The sequence below is a fragment of the Ambystoma mexicanum genome, chromosome 5q, assembly GCF_040938575.1.
Source record: "Ambystoma mexicanum isolate Mex_15411 chromosome 5q, UKY_AmexF1_1, whole genome shotgun sequence".
NCBI lineage: Eukaryota > Metazoa > Chordata > Amphibia > Caudata > Ambystomatidae > Ambystoma > Ambystoma mexicanum.
In genome coordinates, this window is record NC_090933.1 from 1,274,693,885 (window position 1) to 1,274,717,306 (window position 23,422).

General features: G+C 48.7%; 1 protein-coding gene across 27 annotated transcripts in view; it reads right to left on the reverse strand.

Moving 5' to 3' along the window:
- SCRIB (scribble planar cell polarity protein) overlaps positions 1-23,422 on the reverse strand; it is a 1,329,907-nt gene that overhangs the window by 201,916 nt on the left and 1,104,569 nt on the right. For all 27 annotated transcript variants that reach the window (XR_011278687.1, XM_069621824.1, XM_069621823.1 and 24 more), the window contains 2 exons: positions 6,677-6,836; positions 3,314-3,491 (listed from right to left, as the gene is read on the reverse strand). Coding sequence is in view for 26 of the 27 variants with exons in the window: in XM_069621824.1 (XP_069477925.1) it covers positions 3,314-3,491; positions 6,677-6,836 (338 nt within the window). In the remaining variant the exon portion in view is untranslated. The remainder of the gene's footprint in view (positions 1-3,313; positions 3,492-6,676; positions 6,837-23,422) is intronic.

Here is a 23,422-nt window from a genome sequence, read left to right on the forward strand (position 1 = left end):
AACAAAGTGAAAAGCCCAATGGAAACCAAGTTTCCCAGTACTGTCAGTCTGAAGGACTAGTCAGTTTTCCCCATAGCATTTGAGCAAAAAGCCCAGTGGTGGGGTAAAGCTGAAGGCGTCACTTCACTGTAAAAATTCCGGAAAGGATGAAAAACAGTAGCAAAACGTTTGGGGGTCCATAGAACATGGAGGGAAAGTTGCTCAAAAGGGAAGACTTTCCTAACAAAGCCCATACACACAGCTTCATTCAATATTTTTGGGGTAATAAACTTTCCAGTGTTAGGGAGAATTCTCAAAAATGTGCTAATTCACTCCACCTTAGAGAACCCCAGCAACGTTGCTGGATTTTGAGGACTTGATTTTTTTAACCTGGAGAGAGTGAGACCCTTTGTTCCACTCTCTCATGTATTTTACTGTAATTTTATACACTGCTTCACTTTTTGGTTATGGAGTCTAACCAACTCCATAGGCATCATCTTTTACAAATGCGTCACACAGCACCTTCAGTGCAGTGCCACAGGGAAGTCTTTCAGATTTCCCAAGGTTTAAATACCTTCTCTGGGATCAACTGTTTCCCAGAGCAGTGGAGTGAAATTGCCTTGATTTAGTCTTGTAAAATTCTAAACCCAGTACACCCTATCTTGCAATAGAGTGCTGGAGGGGTTACTTAGTATCCCCTAGGTCTAGTTACTCATTGTTATGCAGAATTGCATGCAGTACCCTCTGGGACCACCACATACAATTAGGACTACAGGTGTAAGCAAAACCAACCTTTGGTATAAGTCTGTACTACACAGTTTTGCGGTATAAGCTGAGCAGCCAGGCTTCTCAAGAGGAAATGTGAGCAGTACAAGAGGCTACACGGAGGTCTTTCAATCACAGTGGTTCAAGTAGACACTTGCTCTCAAGGTCTCTTGGTAAAACACGTATTAATTTATTACACAATCATTTAGAAAACATTCACTAGAAGGAGGCAACTTAATGTTATACACAAACATACTTCAATAGCAAACCAATATGTTTCTGAACAAATTAGGCTCCCCTGAAATAGTAGCAAAATGGCATTTCAGTTACTTTCAATGGGAGTAAAAAGGCACTAGTTAGCAGATTAGATCACAAATACTTTCTTAGCCAGTGCAAATAGTTATAGTTAACTGGAGGACTCGATACAGTTCAATAGGCCTAGGCCAAAGTCAATGGGCTAGTGTCTTGGATAAGAGCAGTTCTTGTAGTAAACGGTAAAGTCTTTGCCAAAGTTCTCAGAAGTAGTTTGTACAAAAAGAATCTTTTGTTGGGTCACAAGCTGATTAGGCCTGCAAGTTGGGAAAGTTCCACGAAAGAGCTGGGGGTCTCTAAGGTAGAGAGGAATAGCAACATTTTGAGAATTCTCCCTAACACTCACGTAGCATTCATATGTTACCCTTTCTGCTCAGAATGGCTGGTGGCAGTGTTTTACAATGAACTACCATGATTTACCCCCACCGCGAACTGTTTGCAGCTCCGGTAAAGTTAAATCGCTGGAGCCATGTTTTTCAAAATGGCGCTGAGCCTCCTTTGTTAAAAAGGTCCCTGGTTGTCTTTTTTCACCAGTTCTTTGTCGAAAGGTCCTTGAGTTTTTCTCTGCGCGCCAAACCAGGTGTGGTCTCTTTGTTCATTCGCCTTTGGCGGGTTTCAGGAGTGAAACTAGCCTCTGACTACAGAGTGTCTGGGGTAGGCAGGAAGTGAGGGAGGTGCCCGAAACTCCCTGTGCTTAGTCTCCTAGGAGACCCAAATGAACTCTGACGATTGGCTGGCTGACTGTCCCGCAAAGACAGCCACCCTGCTGGGTGAGTGACGGCTAGGCTGGAATGAATGGGAGAGAACCAAATAAAAGGCAAGTCTCTTGGCTTGGAAGGCAGAGTTGACCACTGGATAAAGGAACCGAAGAAGAGCTTGAAGAGGACGGCTGCTGCAACTCCTGGACCGTTGGTTTGCCCGGTCAAGCCCTGCTGCAGGTCCGAATCAGCAGGTTTGCATCGACAGAGAAGCCCTACAAGGACGACTTCTCCCTTTGAGTTGGTGGGACCAATAAACTCCAAAGTAAGCCACCAGGAGACACATCTCAGAGCTGGTTGTGTTTCCTCAGAGTGCTGCATGAAACCGTAGAGCCAGGGAGAGGGACACCAGATTGTGTGCGTTGCTTGTAAGCTGGCCTAAAGCTTTTGGAAGATCCTCCAGACTCCCACGAAGCAGGACTGACCAAGCCTGACCCGTCTCAGTTGAGTGCGGGACCTCAGATGTGAGGAAAGTCCACCTTGACAGCCAGGAACCGTGCTTGTTGCTATTTGCTGTACCGCAAGGAGCTGAAACGCGAAACAGCCACTGAAAGTAAAGTTTGCCAGTTGCCAGCTTTGATGGTGCCAGTGCAGGAGTCCCCCGACGTCCTCCCTCTTGTCCCCACAACTGAGGCCCAGGAACAGCGAGATCTGCAGAGCTGTACAGGAACAGAAGTCTTCAGCTGCATCTTTTTCTTCTTTACTAATGTACTGTAAAACTGGCCTAAGAGAACTTGCCTCTTAATGTGGAAGTGCTGGTAACCTCTGCAACTTACAAGTCTAATCAGCTTGTGGCCCTACATTTGGTGGTTCTTTTTTATCAAAGACTCCTAAGAACTTGTGCAAAGACTTTTCCATTTACTTACCTGAAGTGCTGCATCCTATACAAAGACTTTTGCACATTGACTTTGACTTAGCCTATTGAACTGAATAACTCTTCTAGTGAACTCTAAAAGTATCTGCACTGCTTTGGAATATTTGTGGTCTCTTGTGTTCTAATAACCTTTTCCTTTTACCAACTTATTAAGAGTACTCTGAATGCCAACAGTAAGGTATTAATGTCCCCAGCACCCTTGTTACTGAAGTCACCTGTGGGTGTAGGTTGTGTCTGTGGGCCATCCCAAAAGGGCCATGTCTGATTCAGAAACTCAAAGTATATAGTATTGAAGTATATTTGTATGTTACTATTCTATTGCTCCCTTCTGAAGAAGGCTTTATAACTGACCGATACATTGTTTATGCAAGAAACCTTGAGTGTAAGAGTTTATTTGAATACCTGTGACTGTGCAACTCCACTACAGCTCACATTTCCCCTCTTGAGATAAGCCTGGCTGCTCAACACGCTACTAAAACTGTCTAGTACATGCTTATACCAAAGGTTGGGTTGCCTATACCTGTAGTCCTAGTTGCTTGTAGAGTTCCCAGAGGGTACTGCATTCAAACTTTGCCTAACATCCAGCAACAGCACATGAGGAATCCACAAACCCATACAATCTTACCCAGTCACTGGTGAAGGCTGGCCTCTCCCATCTACTCGCTCAATCTTGTACTCAACCCCCTCAATGTAGACACTGGACTGACTGCTCATATCAGCCATTTTCTTCACAGCATCTTCCTCCTCCTCCTCCTCGTCCACTTCGTGCAAGAGCATCTGCCTCTTCTGCTGCAGTTTCCGAGCTGTCAAAAAGTAAAAGAACCTAAGTGAGGCACAATATGGGTGATTCGGGGAATGATGATCAGATAACCAAGTGGCTTGTGAGTTCAAGGTATATAATGATGAATATAGAAAATAAAGCAAAGTATATACTGTGAGCACATATGCTAACTTCTCATCCATAAGAAAATCAAAACCACGCGGCATACACCATGGATGAATCAGACATCCAAGAGACAAGCATATTACATATATGTCAATAGATTACATCTTTGCTTGAATGGGCTACAATGTCCGTCGGCTGGGTCTCGATCAAGGCGACATATAATTGTATTTAAGAAAAGAGCCAATTAAGATTTCCATCCAGAAAAGAGCATTCACCAAGATGTGTTTAAAGCTATCCTCAAAGCATGCTTTGTGGCGAGTCGAGTCAGACACACAAATGCACACACACGCCGGGGTGGTGGCCTAGCAATAATTCATCTTGCTTCCTTTCAGTGCCAGCTTATACTCATTGCCCTGTGACCTTTTTCTGGCCAGAGTGCAGGAGAATTGTAAGAGAACTTCATTTTTTATTGGTATATAGACCACCTTCATATGGTTGAGCTAACTTCTCGGTTAATTTTACACAGTTGGTCGTTAATCTTGTTTTGATACATCCTAACTGAGTTGTGCTGGGGGATTTTAACCTTCATCCGAATGACTCTACTGATCGGTGTGCCAGTAACATGGTAACTACTGATTAGATTTATCTCTAAGCCTGTGTAATCATCTTCCCACCCATAAGAGTAGGAATCTGCTTGACCTCATTTTCTCCCAAGAGGCTATGACCGCACTCCTGTTCCTGTCACTTGGTCTGATCATTTTCTGGTACCCTTTATTGTTAGAGTGCCCTTCTGTTCTCTTGAGGTTTCTCATGGCGAGCAAGCTTGCAGGTTATGGCACAAAGTCGACCTGTCTCTTTTGGCAGATCAATTGTTAGAGGCGAACATGGAGTTTAGGGGAGAGGGGGGCGGTCCCTGTACCATTCTCCTTAAATCTATGTCAAAGGTGGAAGATGCTTTGGCCCCTATGAAGTCCCATTTCGGCAGAACAAAGCCTACGGCGGCCTGGTTTATCCCTTATCTTCGGGCCCAAGAGCAGGCTTGCCAAAGTCTTGAGAGGAAGTGGTGCCTAAACTATGATCTGGAAGTTCGTATTGCCTATAAACAACCTGGGTCACGGTACCACAAGAAGTTTGTGGAGGTAAAATCTCAATTCTATGCAGACCGGATATCGGAAGCATCATGTTCCTTAAGGGAACTGTTTATAGTGTCAAAAGAGCTGACTGTTTGCAGGACAAACTATCAGATGGGAAAGTGCAACGTAATGTGATTAGCACATTTGTTTCTGATACATTTAGATATATCCGTCAAGCTATTACAATTGATCAAATTGCCGCTAAGGTGAACCAGCCACAGGACCCTCCTTTAAGGGGATCTACCGTACCTACCCCGGCAAATATTTTCTGCCTTGAGCCCATGGATGATGGTTTACTGAGGTCCTTGAAAGGTCTGAAATCCGCTTAGCCTTTTGATGCAGTTCCATTACATGTTTTAAAAGTCCTTCCACAGAGGGCCAAAGTAAAATTTTGATTACTGTGCAGTGGTTTACAGGCCCATCTCCTTACTTTCGGTCATTATGAAACTCATGGAAGCTGTGATTACACTGCAGTTCGCGCAATTTTGGTACAATAATAACAGCTTGCATCCATTTTGATTGGGATTCCGTCCAGCAATGGGTACGTAATCAGTTATATCACTGCTGGATGATTTAGCTCTACTGAGCGGTCTGAGTGTTAATTCTCCTGGACCTCTATGCGGGTGTCACAGGGCCCCTTTCTAGCATGGTTTGAGTCATTTCTTAAGTGGCGGGCCCAGGCCATTTCCTTTCAGGCTTGCCAATCCCTGATTTCTGGTCTGACCTGTAGGGTTCCTCAAGAGTCAGCCTTGTCCCATCTGCTTTTTAATCTGTATGTGCGCCTATTGGCAGTGCTGATTGCTGAGTCTAGAGTCCTATTTTACACTTGTGCCGATGACATACAGCTAGTGTTTCGGCTTGACTCCCCTCAAACGGAACCCTTTGGCAAACTTTGACTGCCTGGATAATATAGGCAAGTGGATGTCTGCCATTTGGCTAAAGCTGAATGGAAATAAAACTGAGCTCTTGGTGTTCGGCCCCCAAACGGCTGACTGTCTCTGGAATTCTCAATTCTGGCTTGACTCGCTGGGCTCCTGCACAGTAGCATGTACGTCTGTGAAAAGCCTTGGGGCGAGGCTCCTTCCCAATGGTTCGAGAGAAGCACAGATTTCGGCAGTCTGCAATGCAGAGTTTTGGGAAACTTTAAATCTTGAGGAAGATACTACCCTTGCTACTTCCAGACAGCCGTACTTTGATATCATATCTACTCTAATGGGGCCACTGGACTACTGCAATGGGATATATCATGGTAACCTAAATATCAGATACAACGAATACAAGTACTCCAGAACTCAGCATCAAGATTGGCGTTCAAGGAACGTCAGTTGTCCCCTTCTGCAGCCACCTGGCATTGCCTTCAGTGGCTCCTGGTGGCGGCAAAGATTGAGTTCCAGGTACTGTGTGTCCCTCATCGGGCTTTACACAATGCAGGCCCAGAGGATTTGAAAAATAAAAGAGCGCTACTATCCAACTAAGCAATTGCGCTCTGCCTCACAATTTCTTCTTAAAACAACGAGTTATCAGCGTGCACAGTTGGGAGGTCGCTCCTTCTCAGTTATGGCACCTACATTATGGAACTCGCTTCCACTGCGAGTCAGAAGTACCTTCGCTCCGCATGGGCAGTCAAAACTCTGCTGTTTTAACTTGTCAACGTGCAATTCGATAAAGAGCTCTTTTCTCTGTACTGACAATACCGGCGCCTAGACGCTTTTGGGCTTTAGTGTGCGCTTTATACATTTTAAATAAATAAAATAAATAAATGAGATAACATTCAATGAAGTGGAGTCATCACTCCTAGCCATGGAGGAACCAGCAATCTGCTTTCTATGCTTTTACACTTAATCACCACCATGATTGCAAGTGTGAATAAAAGATGCAACCCATAGCAACAGAATGGACCATCTCTGCCCGCCTCCTTTGGCCCGCCCAAGAAGTTTTCCCCTACTTATGCCTGCATCACCCGACTCACCTTCTTCCTCCTTCATTTTAACGAGGTCATCCTCGCCAACCAGGGACACACGTTTTGGTGGTTTTTCAGACAACTGCTGTTTCACGTCAATTTCAAAGTACTTCTGCCTCTCGCGGAACGATCGCTGCTCGGGGCTGTCCAAGCCTGTTGGGGTAGAAACCTGTGAGGGGCAGAGAAGATAGTTATTTAGCAATTTCACATCACATCGCAACTGGGATTTAAACAAACTCTGGTCCCTGCCCCTCCATTCCTTGGTTTGCAACTATAATACAGGAAGATGACTTTACAATAAAGAGACTAAATAGTCCAGGTGACAGGTCAAGCAAATGGGTTTTGGCCGAGATATTCAGCGGAGATGAACAACCAAAATATTAGTCTATGGACATGAAGCAGAAGGCAGAATCCAAACACATGAAATGACTTTACAGTTCTTCTGAAATAAAAAACTGGATAGGCTCCATTCTGTGAAGATTGGGAGTGTGGGGGGGGGGGGGATGAAGAAGGGAGTTGGAGCATGCATTTCCCTTGAGCAGCAGCTTGTGAAGTTTTAACCACTGCAAGGTAAAGGGGTCAGCCGGAACCTCTGCACTAGGCTTTCTACCCTAATATATTGTAACGCAACTCCATGGTGAAGAAAATATTACTTACCTCTTGGTAATTTCTTTTCTTACGGATGTTCCTGCCACAGATTCCTCATCTATGAAATCCTATCCCAGCTTTTCTCCAAAAACCTTTCCACTGCCTGGGGGCGCAGTGCAGCTCCCTTTCTGTTCGGTCCGACACCTCTACGCACATCACGCTGGCTCTTTGTTGGGGAGAATTCTCCAAAATTGCTAATTTCCATTACCTACCTGAGTCCCCTCAGCAGCTTTGCTGGATTTCTAGGATTTTTTTTTTCACCTGGTAAGAGTGTGAGCTTTTTTTCCACTCTTACATGTGTTTTGCTATTTGTATTTCTACTTTTTGTGTGATCTTGGGCACTGGAGCCTCACCTACTCCATGGCACCATATTTTCCATGTGTTACACAGCACCTTCAGTGCAGTGACACAGGGTTGTCTTGTAGACTTCCCACCAACTCAATTTTTCTGGGGCTGACTACTGTCCTCCAGAAAAGATAAAGTTGCCATTAACTTTAGTCACTTTTTCCACAGATCCAGTACACCCCATCTTATATGGAGTATTGAAAAGGGTTAATTCTTATCCCTTTTTATCTGTGCCTCTTGGAGCACTGTTTCGCTCCCTTTACATCAAGACTTGGCTGGTGGCAGTGGTATCTACCCTATTTTTTATACTGCGGTTATCTTAAATAACCATGGTATTGTTTTAGGCTATTATTATTAGCCTCAAACAGAAACCCGCTTGACCATATATGTTTTATTACGGTTCCGGCTGGGTTTATTCCCCATTTCTTTTTTTAAATGTCGGGCTCGTGTTTTACTCTGCACGCCAAACCAGGTTTGGTCCCTGTTAGGGAGAATTCTCTTTTAAGGCTAATTTCTCTTAACTATAGAGTGTCCCCAGCAGCTTTGCTGGATTTGAAGGGTTTATTTATTTCTCCTGCTAAGAGGGAGACCCTTTTTTTCACTCAGATTGCTGATGTGTGTTTTAGGCTATTTTTGTGCTTATGGTCTATGGGGTTTTTCTCACCCTCATAGGTATCATCTTTTTACATATGTGTTACACAGCACCCTCAGTGACTCCTGACTCCGTACCCTGGGACTGGCTACTGTCTCCCAGGGCATGTAAAGTTAGCATTGACTTTACTAGTCAATAGTTATGAACAAAACCAGTACAACCCATCTTACTATGGAAGTACTGGGAAGGGTTAATAGTTTTTCCATGGTGTTCATTTTCGAGGGGGTACCGTACAGTCCATCTCTCCAAAGTTTCTGGCAGGTGGCAGTGGTTACTACTGTAAATATTCGACCGCAAATATTTTCCTATGGGATTTTCCCATTGCTCGAGGCTACCACTTATACTAACAGCCTCTAACATACCGCTGGTTTATTTTAAATATTAACTTTACTCCGGTAAGTTTTTATTGCCAGAACTTTAATATTTGTTTCTCGGGTCTTTCTCTGAAATCCTAACCAAGGTCGGGGATCCTTTGTTCGTCCTTTTGGCGGGTTTTCGCATAGAAGCCCTCCTTTCGGTGCCACCGACTCTGGGGTAGACAGGATGGGGGCGGGAGGAATAGGCACCCTGGACAGGGTTACCTAGGCAACCCAAGTCGCACTCTGCGCTAATAGGCTAGGGGGTTATCCCGCCGGGATACCCACCCCCCTGTACGAGTGACAGCTAGGCTGTATGAATGGGTGTTTTTCTGCAGACAAGCAGGGTCCTGAGGACTGGAGGACAAGAAGTCGCCACTGGAACTAAGAAACCCGAAGAGGAGAGAAGCTGAAGACATCTGCAATGACTGAACCCCCGGTGAAGCCCTGCTGCAGATCCTCACTTTTCTCCAACGACTCAAGAAGATCTTCACCTGCAAGAGTCTTCTTTCCTTGAGCTGGTGGAGCCAACCAGTTTGCCAATCGCCTTCCAGGACCTGCCTTGGTCGAATCGTCAGTGCCAAGCACTAGGAGACCGGATAGCCATGCACCCGTCCACCACAACTGCGATTTAAAGGAGCGTACCTTTTATTCGTTTTGGCAGCACCGCGGCTGGTTTCATCCCTGGGCAGTGCAGTAACTCGAACCATCCTCCACGACGAGAGTCTCTCTTCCTCTGCTGGATTTCCAGAACTGCAGGAACTGCCAGGAAATACCACCACCGCAGGAGCCTCTTCCATTTTCAAGATACATTGTTCCGCCAGGCCTCCCATTTTGCGGGGTACTGCTATAGGTGTTTTAAATCCTTTACTTACCTTCTGGGTTGGCCACCCCTTTCGTCTAACATTATCTTTTTACATCTGCAACCGCTTTTTTCTTTTTTTAAACTTTTCTTTATTGGCAAGAAGTAGAGACAGGCACATTGCACATTACATCAACAGCTCATAGTACAAATATCAGGGCTCGGATACCAGTGAAGAGGTTCAACAGAAATACCAAATATCAACAGGAACGGGATGCTTACAATAATGACCCCTACAATTCAACTTGCGCAGTCGTTTGCGCGGGTGATGGGGGAGAAGATAGAAGTTCCAAGTCCGCTCTGCTGTTCAGATAACCACAAAACTCTGTCCATATATTTTTGGGGCAAGCTATCAAAGGCAGCGTGTTGATATAGTCCTCTTCAGACATTTGCACCCAGGTAAGGGCCCTTAACCACATCTCCAGTGAAGGAGGGGAGCGCCGCTTCCAACACTGCAGAATGCACTTTTTAGCCACCATAGCCCCCACATTCAGGAATTTAGCAACACGCCTTGCCTCAGTCCCCTCCCACAGCCTGAACAACAGAGCCAGGGGGGTCCGGGCCGATCTGGAACCCCACCATCTCAGAAAGGGCCCCGAGCACTGCCTCCCAGAACAGAACCAACGCCCCGCAAGACCAGAACTTGTGGGCGTGGTCCGCATCAGTGGATCTGCACCTCTGGCAGGGATGAGGTTGGTCCCGTGCAAATTTCCCGACCACATGAGGAGTGTAGTACAGGCGATTAAGTAGCTTGTATGGTACACATCTAAATCTAGAGTTGAGGGAAACCCTGAACGTGTGTACACACATTTTTGTCCACATACCATCAGTGATGTCTATCCCCAACTCCCGGCTCCAAGCACCCCAGATCGCGTGGGGAGGTTCTACAGCCCGTGCCCTCAATATTTTATACAGGGCGGACACTATGCCCCTGCCCCCTGCAGAATTAGCAATGTAACAGATCTCGGGGGACTCAGGGGGTTCGTCCGGCTAACAAGGCCACAGGTCTTGAACTGCCGCTCTGAGTCTAAAGTACTGCAGCAACTCAAGTGAGGAGTTGGAGTTCCCCGGCGTCCATGTCTGCGGGGTTATGAATTTCCCATCGGGGAATAGATCAGCAAAAGAATGATATCCCATGTCTAGCCAGTGACGCATAAGGCGCTTATCCTGTGTAGGGGCTAGGCCCGGGAATGACCACAAGGGTAGCCATTTGTAGTACGGGGGATTGTCAGACTGGGGTAGCAAACCCTGTCTCCACGCCCTGATGGTGGCTGCCACTGGGTCTGCTGGGGCGTCCGAGTGGAAAAGGATCAGGGACATAACGTTTACCTCTTCTGTAGCAAGGATCTCAAGCTTAGCATGCGGGGGAGGGTCCTGGTGTTGGTACCAGTGTGTAGCGTGCTGAGCTTGTGCAGCTATCCAGTACAGGGCAATGTCCGGTGCATTGAAGCCCCCTTTCTCATAGGGCAGTGTCATGTGCTGCCACTTCCTGCGCACTGCGCCTGAATGCCATAGAAAGCGGGCAAACCCCGCATGCACATCAGCGAAGTATCGTTTCCCGGGCCAGAGTGGGACATTAGCAAATATGTAAAGGAGTTTTGGGACCAAGACCATTTTGATTAGCGAAAGTCTCCCTGATAGTGAGAGGGGGAGGTTACACCACCTCTTCATTCTGGCCTCGGCATATTGTGCAGTAGCCTCGTAGTTATCGGTCAGCAAGGAGGATTTCGAGAGGGACACCTGGACCCCTAGGTACTTGATGCCCCCAGGAGCCCATTTGAGCGGGAATTCGCACCCAGGTTGGGGAGTTGTGGGTGTGAGGGGGAACATTTCTGACTTGGAATAATTTATTGTGAAGCCCGAGAATGTACCAATTTTGATTATTTCACGAATGATCAGGTCAAGATGACCCGAGGGGTCTCTGATGTACAGAAGAACATCATCCGCATAGAGTGATATAATCTCAGGGGTATCCCGTAGTCGTATCCCCTTGCGTGTGTGATTATCCCGTATGTTATCCGCCATGGGCTCAATAGCCATCGCAAACAGCAAAGGAGAAAAAGGACATCCCTGACGCGTCCCTCTGTGGAGGGTGAATGAAGCTGACAGATGAGAGTTAACCAGGACTTTGGCCACAGGGTTGGTATATAGCAGTTTGATGTAGGACAGCATGTTTGGGCCGATTCCCATCTTCTCAAGCACTGCCCATAGGTATTGCCATGAAACCATATTGAACGCCTTCTGGGCATCCAGTGTCACAGCAACCGCGTTGGCATTGGGATCAATTCTAGAGATGACGTTAAACAGTCGCCGAATATTTAGCGCAGTGGAGCGGGCGGGAACAAAACCACTCTGATCCGGGTGTATCAAATATTTCATGATGGGGAGGAACCGGTTTGCTATAATCTTGGCGAATATTTTGGTGTCGGTGTTCATGAGAGACAGAGGTCTGTAGGAGCCGCATTCATCAAGAGGCCTACCCGGCTTGGGGATCACAGTGAGGACAGCCTCACGCAAAGACTGAGGGAGGGTAGCATGGCGTAGCGACTCATCCCATACCTCGTACAGGCGTGGGGCCAGCAGGGCAACATGCTCTTGATAGAATTCGGCGGTTAGGCCGTCTGGACCGGGAGCTTTCCCCTTAGGGAGGGACGATATGACCAGTGATTTCATCCAGGGTGAAGGGCGTGTCTAATTGCTATTTAGTGGCACTGGATATAAGGGACATAGGTATGCGATCAAGAAGCATGTCCAGATCTTGTTGGATGTGCTCTCGCTGCTGAGCGTAGAGGGTTGTATAGAAGTCTGCAAAGGTCTCAAGAATGGGTTTGTCTGACCAATCCCAGACTCCATCCTTGTCGATAATACTGTCTATTCGTGCTCTACCCCCCTTGATCCGAGCTAGGCGGGCCAAGGTGCGACCCGGCCTCTCGCCCTCACCATACTGTCGAGCCGCAGCGGGTCGGGTAAAGTATCTTATCTTGCTGAAGCAAGGGACTCAAATGTGTCTAGTTCAGATCGTATTTGTGCTAACTTGGGTGGGGAAGGGGCAGAAGCGTACTCGCGCTCCAATTCCTTGAGTCTGGACTCGGAGCGATGCAAGGAGTTCCTAATGTCTTTCAGGAACCCCGCCTCCCTGGAGATACACATGCCCCTAATGTAGACCTTGAATGCCTCCCATCTAACCCCGTCTGTTGTGTCATGTCGTTTGTTATCAAAAAACGAGGTGATATCCGCGAGGATGTCGGCCCTAAAGACAATGCCGCGTAACGCCGCAGACTTAAATCGCCAGTTGGAGCGATAGGGGAGAGGAGGGTGCAGAGCTATATCCAATGTGATCGGGGAATGGTCAGAGAGGGTGCGCGGCAGTATCTGCAAGTCAAGGGTTTTGCCAATGAGTCCAGCTGAAAGAAGGAAGAGGTCAATCCTGGAATGGCTGTCGTGCACCGAAGAGTAGAATGTAAACTCTTTAGTCAGCGGGTGGAGCGCTCTCCAGGTGTCAACCAGACCAGCAGGGACCATGTGGGCGTGGAGGCGGCGGGCGGCTCTGGACATCACCCTGGGAGCGGCTCCCGATCTGTCCAGCTCGGGGTCTAGTATTAGATTCATGTCCCCCGCCCCCCAAATAATCGGGATCCCAACATATCTTTGGAGCATGTCGTCGATGTGATCAAAGAAATCAGGTGTATCAATGCTTGGAGCATACGTGTTAACCACAAGGCATTCTGTGTTGGCAAGTAGACAATGGAGGATTACGTACCTTCCCTCTTGATCTATGTGACTGGTGCGAAGAGAAAACTCCACGGACTTGTGAATTAAGGTGAGGACACCCCTGGACTGAGAGGAGTAAACCGTGTAATATTTGTTGGGACCCCATGTCGGAGCAAGAGAGGACGAGAGGTGTGCAAGGGCATAGGTTTCTTGCAAGAGGAATATTTGGACCCCGTGCCTCTGGGCATAAGAAGTGATCCTGCGGGCCTTCGTGAAGTTGCTGAGCCCTCTGATATTCCAGGACATTAACCTAATAGCCATTCTGTGGTTTTCAGGGGGGATTCCAGCAGCGTGTAACATTATCTGTTGAACCTGAGTTGGCTATCAATGCAATGGCACGCTGATTCACGCCCAAAGTCACCACTACCTTGCCATTTTTGTTATAACATCCCACAACTGTACCCCCCACCTCCCTCACTGCCCCCCAAAACACAGCAGTGTCCAACAACCCACCCGAAGACCAAGTGCGTGCGTGCCAACCCCAACAGGGCAACGCTCGCAAATACGCCCAACTGGGGCGCATCGAGTGATCGCGGGGGTCGCTGCTGCCGTGAACCTGTCTTAGATGTATGAATGGTGCGGTACACCATAGATCGTACAGCGGTATCACATATTAGGTTTCAAGGAGGCATTACAACAAGTTAAATCTAGTAATGGATATACAAGATAAATGATTCACAAAATAGCAAGGAAATGCACATGACTAACACGCCAGTGGCGCAGAGGGAGGCGCAGACACCAAAGTCCGGGCAGGCCACCTCAGCCCTCCTCCAACTGAATATCCACGGGACCAGGGAGCGGTATGTGGGCATCAATGAATTTAACCGCCTCATCCGGGACTGTGAAGAAATATAGCTTATTGCGATGGGTGAGCTTCAGTCTTGCAGGGAACAGCATGGCATATTCTACTTCCCTTTCCCTAAGCAGCTTTTTCACACCGTTGAACTGCCTGCGTTCCATTTGAACATTGACAGAGAAATCGGGAAAGATACGGATAGTCTGGGACTCCAGTTTCAGCTCACCCCTCTCACGGGCCAAGCGCAGAATGTGATCCCTGTCCCTGAAGCTGAGAACCTTAGCAATACTAAGGAAAGTCACCCGGCTTGGGGTGGGGGGCCAGCGCCCGATGGGCGCGTTCAATCGTGAAGAATGGGGAGAGTTGAGGGTTACCCAATAGGTCTCTCAGGAGATTTTCAACAGCTTGTTCCATTTTGCCTTTGAGGGCCGACTCCGGGACCCCTACAATGCGGATGTTGTTCCAGCGGGATCTGGACAACAAGTCATTGCACTTCGCCTTGACCTGCTTCATATCGCGCACCAGGTCTGAGAGTGTGTTTTGGAGCACGTGGACCTCGTCTTCATTGGTCCCGATCCTGGTCTCGGCCTCAACCAGCCTGGCGCCATGCTGATCAAGTTTGGTGCGGAGCAAGGCTACGCTAGTGTTAATGTCATTTAATTTTTCGTGGAATGACGTGAAGTTTTTTGCCATAGTTTCCATCAATGTAGTAAGGACTGGCTGAGGGGAACATGAGGGTGCAACCAGATCGTCCTGAGGCGAGGGATTTCCCCTCCCCCCCCGCTCCTGCCTAGGGAATGTCTTGGCATATTTGTCCATTGCCCCCGCTTTGTTAGCCCCGCGCTGCCTATTGGACATGTTGGGGACACACTGAGACCCGGGGGGTGGTCTAGTAGAATGTATGCGCCATCCCAACCAGGACCGACCACTGTAAAGGAGCTAGGGTGCGATCCACACCAGACAGGTGTGTTCCAGACGTGGGTACCCCAGTGCAAGGGAGGACAGAGTGACAGGTGGTCTCAGGTGGCAGCGTGTACTGATGGAAGTAATGTCAAGCAGATAGCAGCGCAGTTAGAAGACGGCCAACAAACGCGGGGTGTTGGCGTGTGGGTTAACAGTTCGTGGATCAGTCCAGGTGCCACAGGCCGCACCGCAATAAGGGAACAGAACCACAAGGACCAAAGGGGGCAGCGTAGCCCTGCCGGGGTTAAAGACACTTTGTCCAAGGCAGCAAAAGTGAGTATGGGGGCACCTATGCCCTGTGGAGTGGAGTGAGCACAGCCCCTGGGGACCTCAGTATGGAAATGGACCGGTACACCGCACTCCCAGCCCCCAGCTCCTCACCTGAAGTACCAAGGTCCACGGGGGATCCAGGGGGTAGAGGGAGCGATGTCAGGCCCCCATCCAGGAGCGGGAGCCGTCCCGCGAGGCAGCAGCAGGAGACCAGGCCGTTACGAGGGAATCCGGAGGACGAGATCAGCACAGAATGCTCGCCGCGGGGGAGCTCCAGCAGCCACCGCGGAGTTGTAGAGAGAATCCGGCCGCCGCCAGTGGCGATGCCAAAGCCACTCCGCCGGGGGCCAGGGGGAGGAAGCGCCACTCCAGCGGCGCGCAACGGCCCAGCCCGAGTGGGCCGGGAAGATGAAAGATATGCTCACCATGCAGCTGGGCGGAGACTCAGGGTAGGCGTCCAGAGCGGGAGCCCGAATACGCGGCCTTGAAGGCCACAGCGGAGCAGCTGAGGCACTCCGACATGAGGATCTTCTTTGCGGCGGGGCTGCTCCGGAGGCCCCGCGGCGCGGTGGAAATCAGGCCGCCAGCTGCAGAAATCGATGCCGCCTCCGTCCCTCCCAGGGACTGGCGGATAGGGGAGCCGAACGGGCCGCCGCCAACGCCCAGCCTCAGGAAGAGCGGGGGGCCGGGGAAGGGGAAGCGCGAGGGCCCGACCAAGAAGCGGGACAGGCAGGGAGGCGGCGCGATCCGCCGCACCAGCCCGCAGCACAGCAAGGCGAGGATGCCAGGCACCCCGCCCAGGTCCGAAAGCCGTCTCCCATGAGACACAGGGAGGTCGGGGCCGCAGCTGGAGAAGGCAGCCCCAAAGGCCTCTGTTGTCGTGCCCCGAACACAAGGTTAAATCAGTCCCGGAGCCGCGGATTTCAGGGAGACACGGATCAAAGTGTCGCTGAGTCCATAAACTGTGTAATAATTACGGTCACAGCCTCCGATGGAGCAGGGAACCGCTGATTAAGGCGGATATAGAGCAAACAGGGCACGGAGCAAGAGAGCTAGGCAGCCATCTTGCAGGCTGCTCAACAGCGCCCCCTGCAACCGCCTTTTTCAACTCAAACAAAGACTTGACTGCAGCTACTAGAACAGTTTGAACCTAGGCACTTTGCCGTGTACCATTGACTCTAGCACAGGCCTCTTCACTCTGGCTAAATCTATTACAACTGCCTTCTCTAGATTGTTGCTCACTAAGAAATGTGTTGGTGCACCTAAACTCTTATACCACCTTTCCTTCCCCTTTGTATATTGCTGAAGTGCCATTTTACTCCGTTTTCACCGAAGTATTGCTGATGCTAAAGTACTACCTTGCTCAACTTGCTCACAATCCAATTGGGAAGTGTTGCTGGTGTGTTTAGGAGTCTAAACCTGTATAACTTGTTCTTTCCCTCCCTCTGAAGAAATTGTTAGAGTGCCATTTCTGCTTGGTTTACACTGTGCCGTTTTGCTCAGTTTTCACTCTTGCTCAAACTGGTCTACAATTTAAATGAGGAGTTGTGTATACTTTTCTTGACTGTTTTAACTTGCTTTAATGATAGTGATGTGTGTGTGAACTTAAGAGTGTGTAAAATAAATATATATATTCTTTTGGATAAAAAACTTTGGTCAGTGTTTCCTTGTTCCAATGTAGTCCTATTGTGTAAACTCTGAACACTGCTCATCTCCCTCTTGAGAAGTCTGACTGCTCAGCCACAGCTACCAACTAAATATTTGTGGTACAGACTGATACCAAAGGGGATTTATTGCATATACCTGTAGTCTTAATCTTCTGTAGTGCTCCCTAAGGGAACTGCACAGGATTCGGCCTAACAGTCCCTTTGTTCATCGCCTTTTCCCTGGCTTCTACACAGAAGCCATCCTTTAGGCGCCCGAGAGTCTGGGTAGGCAGGATGTGAGGGAGAGGTTTTAGGACCCATGCCATGGGTTCCCTTGGTAACCCAAGTCGCACTCCTGTTTGATTGGCTGGGCGACTGTCCTTGCCAGGACAGCCACCCTGTCGTGTGATTGACAGCCAGGCTGTATGAATGGGGGAAAACTGCATAAAAAGCAGGTCTCTGGGATTGGAAAGGCAGAGTCGCCACTGGAAAGAAGGAACCAACGAGGAACTGATAGAAGAGGACCCTTACCACGATTGAACTGCCCGGTGAAGCCCTGCTGCAGGTCCGAATCTCCAGAATTTGACGACAGAGAAGATCCTCCAGGAAACCTATTCCATTGAGCTGGTGGGACCAACCAGTTCGCCCAAACTTCAAGCCTGGACCCCCTCCTCTGGTCGAATCCGCTGTACACAGCTACAGTGGGACGGATAGCCAGGAAGGGCGGACCCTGCTTGGGTTTTAAGGAGCGCACCTTTTATTTGTTGCTTTGCTCTGCTGCGGGTTTCTTCCCTGGGTAGCGCAGGACCCTCCTGTCTTCCTACTTCTGATCAGTCCGACAGTCGCTTCAGGAACCTTGAGCCTGCAGGAATTACCAGGAACGTCCGCCTCAGCTACAGCTCCCTCTCCGTTTTAAGGTACTGTGCAAATCTGGTTATTAGTTTTGTTCAGCCGCAGTGAAAGTGTTTGAAATCTTTCTCCAATCCGAGGGCTTGTCCTTCTCTTTTCTTTGAACTAACTTTTCTGCCAACCAACCTCGTCCGGAATACGTGGCACAAACTTTACAGCGAACTACCCTGAGCCATGTGATCTAGAGCAAAAGACTTTTGACCTAGTGACTTTGGCCGTAAGCCTTTTTTTAGCTGATTCTATCATTGTAGTTCCTACTGCTCAATTGCCCAGAGTACTTACCTGTTGGTGTGGTTCAATGTCTGTTAACTTTGTCTTTCTGTCCCTTTTAACTTGCTAGAGTGCCATTTTGCTCCCACTTAATTTTGTGAGCTTAACTTGTCTAACGTATTGGGAGTTGTGTGGTGTATTAAGAGTGTGATTTCTAACTGCTTAGACTAGTGAAATGTTATACAACTGAAGAGTAAAATAAATGTATATTCTTTTACTTGAAAACCTCGAGTCAGTGTTTGCTTGAATCATAGTAATTGCTGTCCTTTGTGTAACTATCTGATACTGCTCACTTACTCTTGAGATAAGTCAGGCTGCTCAGCCACAGCTAACACTTTAACTGTGTATTACAGGCTTGTACCAAAGGTGAATTTGTACTGTCACTTGTAGTCTTAATTGTGTTTGGTGTTCCCAAAGGGTACTGTATATAATTCTGCTAACAGTCTTCATGACCTCAGTTCCACCAGTTTTCCCAAACACTCTAATGCCAAGGGACTGTAGAACCAATGGTGTACTTGCTTCATGCAAGAGGGTGTTAGGCAATATTGTATGTAGAAACTCTGTGGGAGACTACACCAGCCTTGTCCTCTTGGCAATAGGGAACCCAGCCTTTGGTATAGGCCTGTACTACACAAGTTGGTAGAGTGGCTGAGCAGCCAGGCTCATCTCAAGAGGGGTCAATGTGAGCTGTAGAGGTGCAACAGAGATTCACAGTGACAGGTATTCAAATAACACTTCTACTCAAGGTTTCTTGTTAAAAGCATTATTTATTAATTTGTCAGTTTTAAAATAAGCCTTCTTTATAAAAGGCTGTTAGGGAGAATTCTCGGAAATGTGCTATTCCCTCCACCTTCGAGTCCCCAAGCAACTTTGCTGGATTTTGAGGACTCGATTGAGACCCTTTTTTCCCCACTCTCATGTATCTTTGTGTGAATTTAACCTCTGCGTTTATTTGGGTCATGGAGTCTGAAACTCCATAGGCATCAACTTTTACATTGTGTCACACAGCACCTTCAGTGCAGTGGCACAGGGAAGTTTTTTAGATTTCCCAAGGTTTAAATACCTTCTCTGGGATCAACTACTGTTTCCCAGAGCAGTAAAGGGAAATTAACTTTACTTAGCATTGTACTTGCTAGACCCAGCACACCCTATTTTACAATATAGTTCTGGAGGGGTTACTTAGTATCCTTTGTGTCTAAATGCTCATGAAACATTTTTTGTGTTACCCTTTCCTCAACTGACTGTCTGGTGGCAGTGGTTTAATTTTGAATTACCCTGGTTTGCATTTACCGCGACCGTTCACGGCCCCAGTAAAGTAACTGCGGGAGCCATCTTTTTCAAAATGGTGTCCAGCCTTCTTTGCTAAAATGGTGCCCGGTCTTTTTTTCGACAGGTCTTTGTGGGAAGATCCTTCTAGAGAGTTTCTCTGCGCGCCAAACCAGGTTTGGTCTCTTTGTTCATTTAGCTTTGGCAGGGTTTCTGGAAGAAAACCGTTTCTCGCGCCCAGTCTGGGGTAGGCAGGAAGTGAGGGAGGTGCCCGAAACTCCCTGTGCTTAGTCTCCTAGGAGACCCAAATGCACTCTGGCGTGATTGGCTGGCTGACTGTCCGGCACGGAAATCCACCCTGCTGGGTGAGTGGCAGCTAGGCTAGAGAAAACTGTTTAAAAGGCGAGTATTTTGGCTTGGAAGGCAGTGTTGACCACTGGACGAAGGAACTGAAGAAGAAGAGCTTGAAGAGGACGGCTGCTGCAACTCCTGGACTGTTGATTTGACCTGTGAAGCCCTGCTGAAGGTCCGAATCACCAAGTTCACATCGACAGAGAAGCCCCTGCAAGGATGACTTCTCTCTTTGAGTTGGTGGGACCAATCAACTCCAAAGTAAGCCACCTGGACACCCATCTCAGAGCTGGTTGAATTTCCTCAGAGTTGCTGCAGGAACTGTATAGGCAGCGAGAGGGACACCAGATTGTGTGTGTTACTTTTAAGCTGTCCTAAAGCTTTTGGAAGATCCTCCGGACTCCCACGAAGCAGGACTGACCAAGCCAGAGTCCCCTCAGCAGAGTGCGGAACCCCAGGAGCAAGGACAGTCCATCTTGACAGCCAGGAACCGCGCTGATTGCTATTTGCTGTAGCTCAAGGAGCTGAAGCGTGAAACAGCCACTGAAAGTAAAGTTTGCCGGTTGTCAGTTGTGCCAGTGCAGGAGTCCTCCGACGTCCTCCCTCTTGTCCCTACGACTGAGGCCCAAGAACAGCGAGATCTGCAGAGCTGCACAGGAACAGGGGTCATCAGCTGCATCTTTTCCTCTTTACAAAGGTACTGTAAAACAAGTCTAAGAGAACTTACCTCTTACTGTAGAAGTGCTTGTAACTTCCACAACTCACAAGTCTAATCAGCTTGTGGCCCTACATTTGATTCTTCTTTTCATCAAGAACTTGTGCAAAGACTTTTCCATTATTTACCAGAAGTGCTTTATCCTATCCAAGACTTTTGCCCATTGACTTTGGTTTAGCCTATTGAATTGAATGACGCCTATTGAACTGAATGACTTCTAGTGAACTCTAAAAGCATCTGCACTGCTTTGGAATATTTGTGGTCTCTTATGTTCTAATAACCTTTGCCTTTTACCAACGTATTCAGAGTACTCTGAATGCCAACAGTGAGGTATTAATGTCCCCAGCATCCTTGTTACTGAAGTCACCTGTGGGTGTTGGTTGTGTCTGTGGGCCATCCCAAAAGGGCCTTGTCGGATTCAGAAACTCAAGGTGTACAGTATTGAAGTATATTTGTGTGTTACTATTCTATTGCTCCCTTCTGAAGAAGGCTTTATAACTGACTGATAAATTATAAATTTCTTTATGCAAGAAACCTTGGGTGTAAGTTTATTTGAATACCTGCAACTGTGAATCTTTGTGCAACTCCACTACAGCTCACATTTCCCCTCTTGAGATAAGCCTGGCTGCTCAACACACAACCAAAACTGTGTAGTACAAGCTTATACCAAGGGTTGGGTTGCCTATACCTGTAGTCATAGTTGTTTGTAGTGTTCCCAGAGGGTACTGCATACAAACCTTAACAGGTGTTTGTCGTTGTCGCACAAATCGATCAGGGGACTGCCCAACTTGAGGAACAGTTTGTCCACCTGATGCTCCCGAAGCTCCCACTCTTGGCAAGAGCGCAGCTTCCTGCTGAGGGAGTCGGCGACAGTTTTTGACCACCGCCAGGTGAAAAGTAATGAGCAATAGCCCAGTGCCACAACTCCTGCGCCTCTCTGGAGAGCACTGGGGAACTGGTGCCCCCATGATTCCGGGTGTAAAATATTGTGGTGGTATTGTCCGTGAAGACCCACACCACTTTGCCCTTGAGGGACGGAAGAAATGACTTTATGGCCCAAAACACAGCCCATAGTTCCAGGACGTTTATGTGTAGCATCTTCTCCTCCGGTAGCCTCAGGCCTCTGGCGAGGAGACATCCGTGTATGCGCTCAACCCTTCCATGGAAGCATCCGTCGTGACCGTCTCCTGGTATGGGGGGCTTGGGAAGTCTGTGCCCCCGGTGATGTTGGAGCGCACGCCCCACCACCTTAACGCTCTACGGAACTCCGTGTCGAGCACAATCCTGTCCTTGAAGCTTCCAGACACCTGGATCCAACAGGAATCCAGGAATTCCTGGAGCAGTCGCATCCACAACCTGCAGAGCCGGATCAGGTAGGTAAAAGACGACATCATGCCGAGCAGCGACTTGATGGCCCTCACCGTGGCAATCTGTAGTGCTAACAGCCGTTGCACCTTGCCCAAAATGGCAGCTATCCTCTCCTCCGACAGAGTCGCCTTGCAGAATACTGTGTTGAGCCTGGACCCCAGAACCAGCGCGTTCTGCAATGGAGTCCAGTTGGATTTTGCATAGTTCCCTGAGAAACCCAGATCCGTCATCAGCCGGACAGTCCTCTCTGTGGAATCGACAGCGATGTCCCTTGACTTGGCCTTGATGACCCAGTCGTCAAGGTATGGGTACACATGAATTCCCTGTAGTCCCAGATGGGCTGCCACCGGAGCCAGACACTTCGTAAAGACTCTGGGCGGAGCCGACTTCAGTCCAAAGCAGAGAGCCTTGAACTGGTAGTGCTTCCCTAGTACGACAAAGCACAGGAACTTGCAATGTTTTTCGTGAATGGGGACGTGGAAGTACGCGTCCTCTAGATCCAATGACCACAAGCACGTGCTGCAATGGGACCATCCTGAATTTCTGGGACTTGATATACTTGTTGAGTCGTCCTAGATCGAGAAGGGGCCTCCAGTCCCCAGTCTTCTTTCTTAATAGAAAACATCTTGAGTAAACTCTGGAGTCCCGGAATCGCTTAGGAACCAGCTCTATTGCCCCTTTCCTTAACATGGCCCGAACCGCCAGCAGCTGAGGGATGCGTTGTTCCTGCCAGGCCACAGGTGGTATCTGCGGACACTCGCTGAAACTCCGAAGTATGCCTGTGGGCGAAAGCGTCCAGCAGCCATTGATCGGTGCGGATGTTTTCCCCACATGCTGACGAAGCTCGCCAGCCGACCTTCCACCCGGGTGCAGGGGTGGGGGCCAGACGTCCTGGCCATTTCAGTCCTGCTTGGAGGTCGGGGCACTGCCCTGGGATCCTTGACTATGACGGCAGCCACCTCCTAAGGCCTTGGAACGACCTGTAGGCTTCCTGTGTCGTGGAACGGGAGGATTGGCAGCAAGAGGACGATCCACCACCGAAACTCTTCGAAGATCTACCAGACTCCCCTCCTGAGGAACGAAAGGATGGACGGTGCTGTTGCAGCGTGCCCAGGGCTCGGGCCGTCTCTGTGTTGGCCTTGATGGCCTGAATACATTCATCGACAGCCTTGCCAAAAAGATTGTTTCCGTGGAACGGCATGTCCAGGACCCTCGTCAGGACCTCTTGTCTGAAATTGGTAGCCTTCAGCCAGCCACGATGACCAAGGCAAACCCTGGTTCCCATCTGACAGAACCGTGTGTCCGCAATGTCCAGGGCGAAAGTGATGCCGTGGTCCGACGCCACCTCGCCTTCCTGAAGGATCTCCATTGCCTTGACCCACTTGTCCTCGGGGAGGAAATCCAGGATCTGAGCCATCTTGTACCATAGCTCCCGGTCGTACCAGGCCAGGATCGCTAAGGCATTGGTCACCTTGACTGTCGCTGCCGCTATAACCTTCCTACCCATGGCGTCAAATTTCTTCCCCTCGCTGTTTGGGGGGTGTGGGGGGGGCAGAGGTTGAGGACG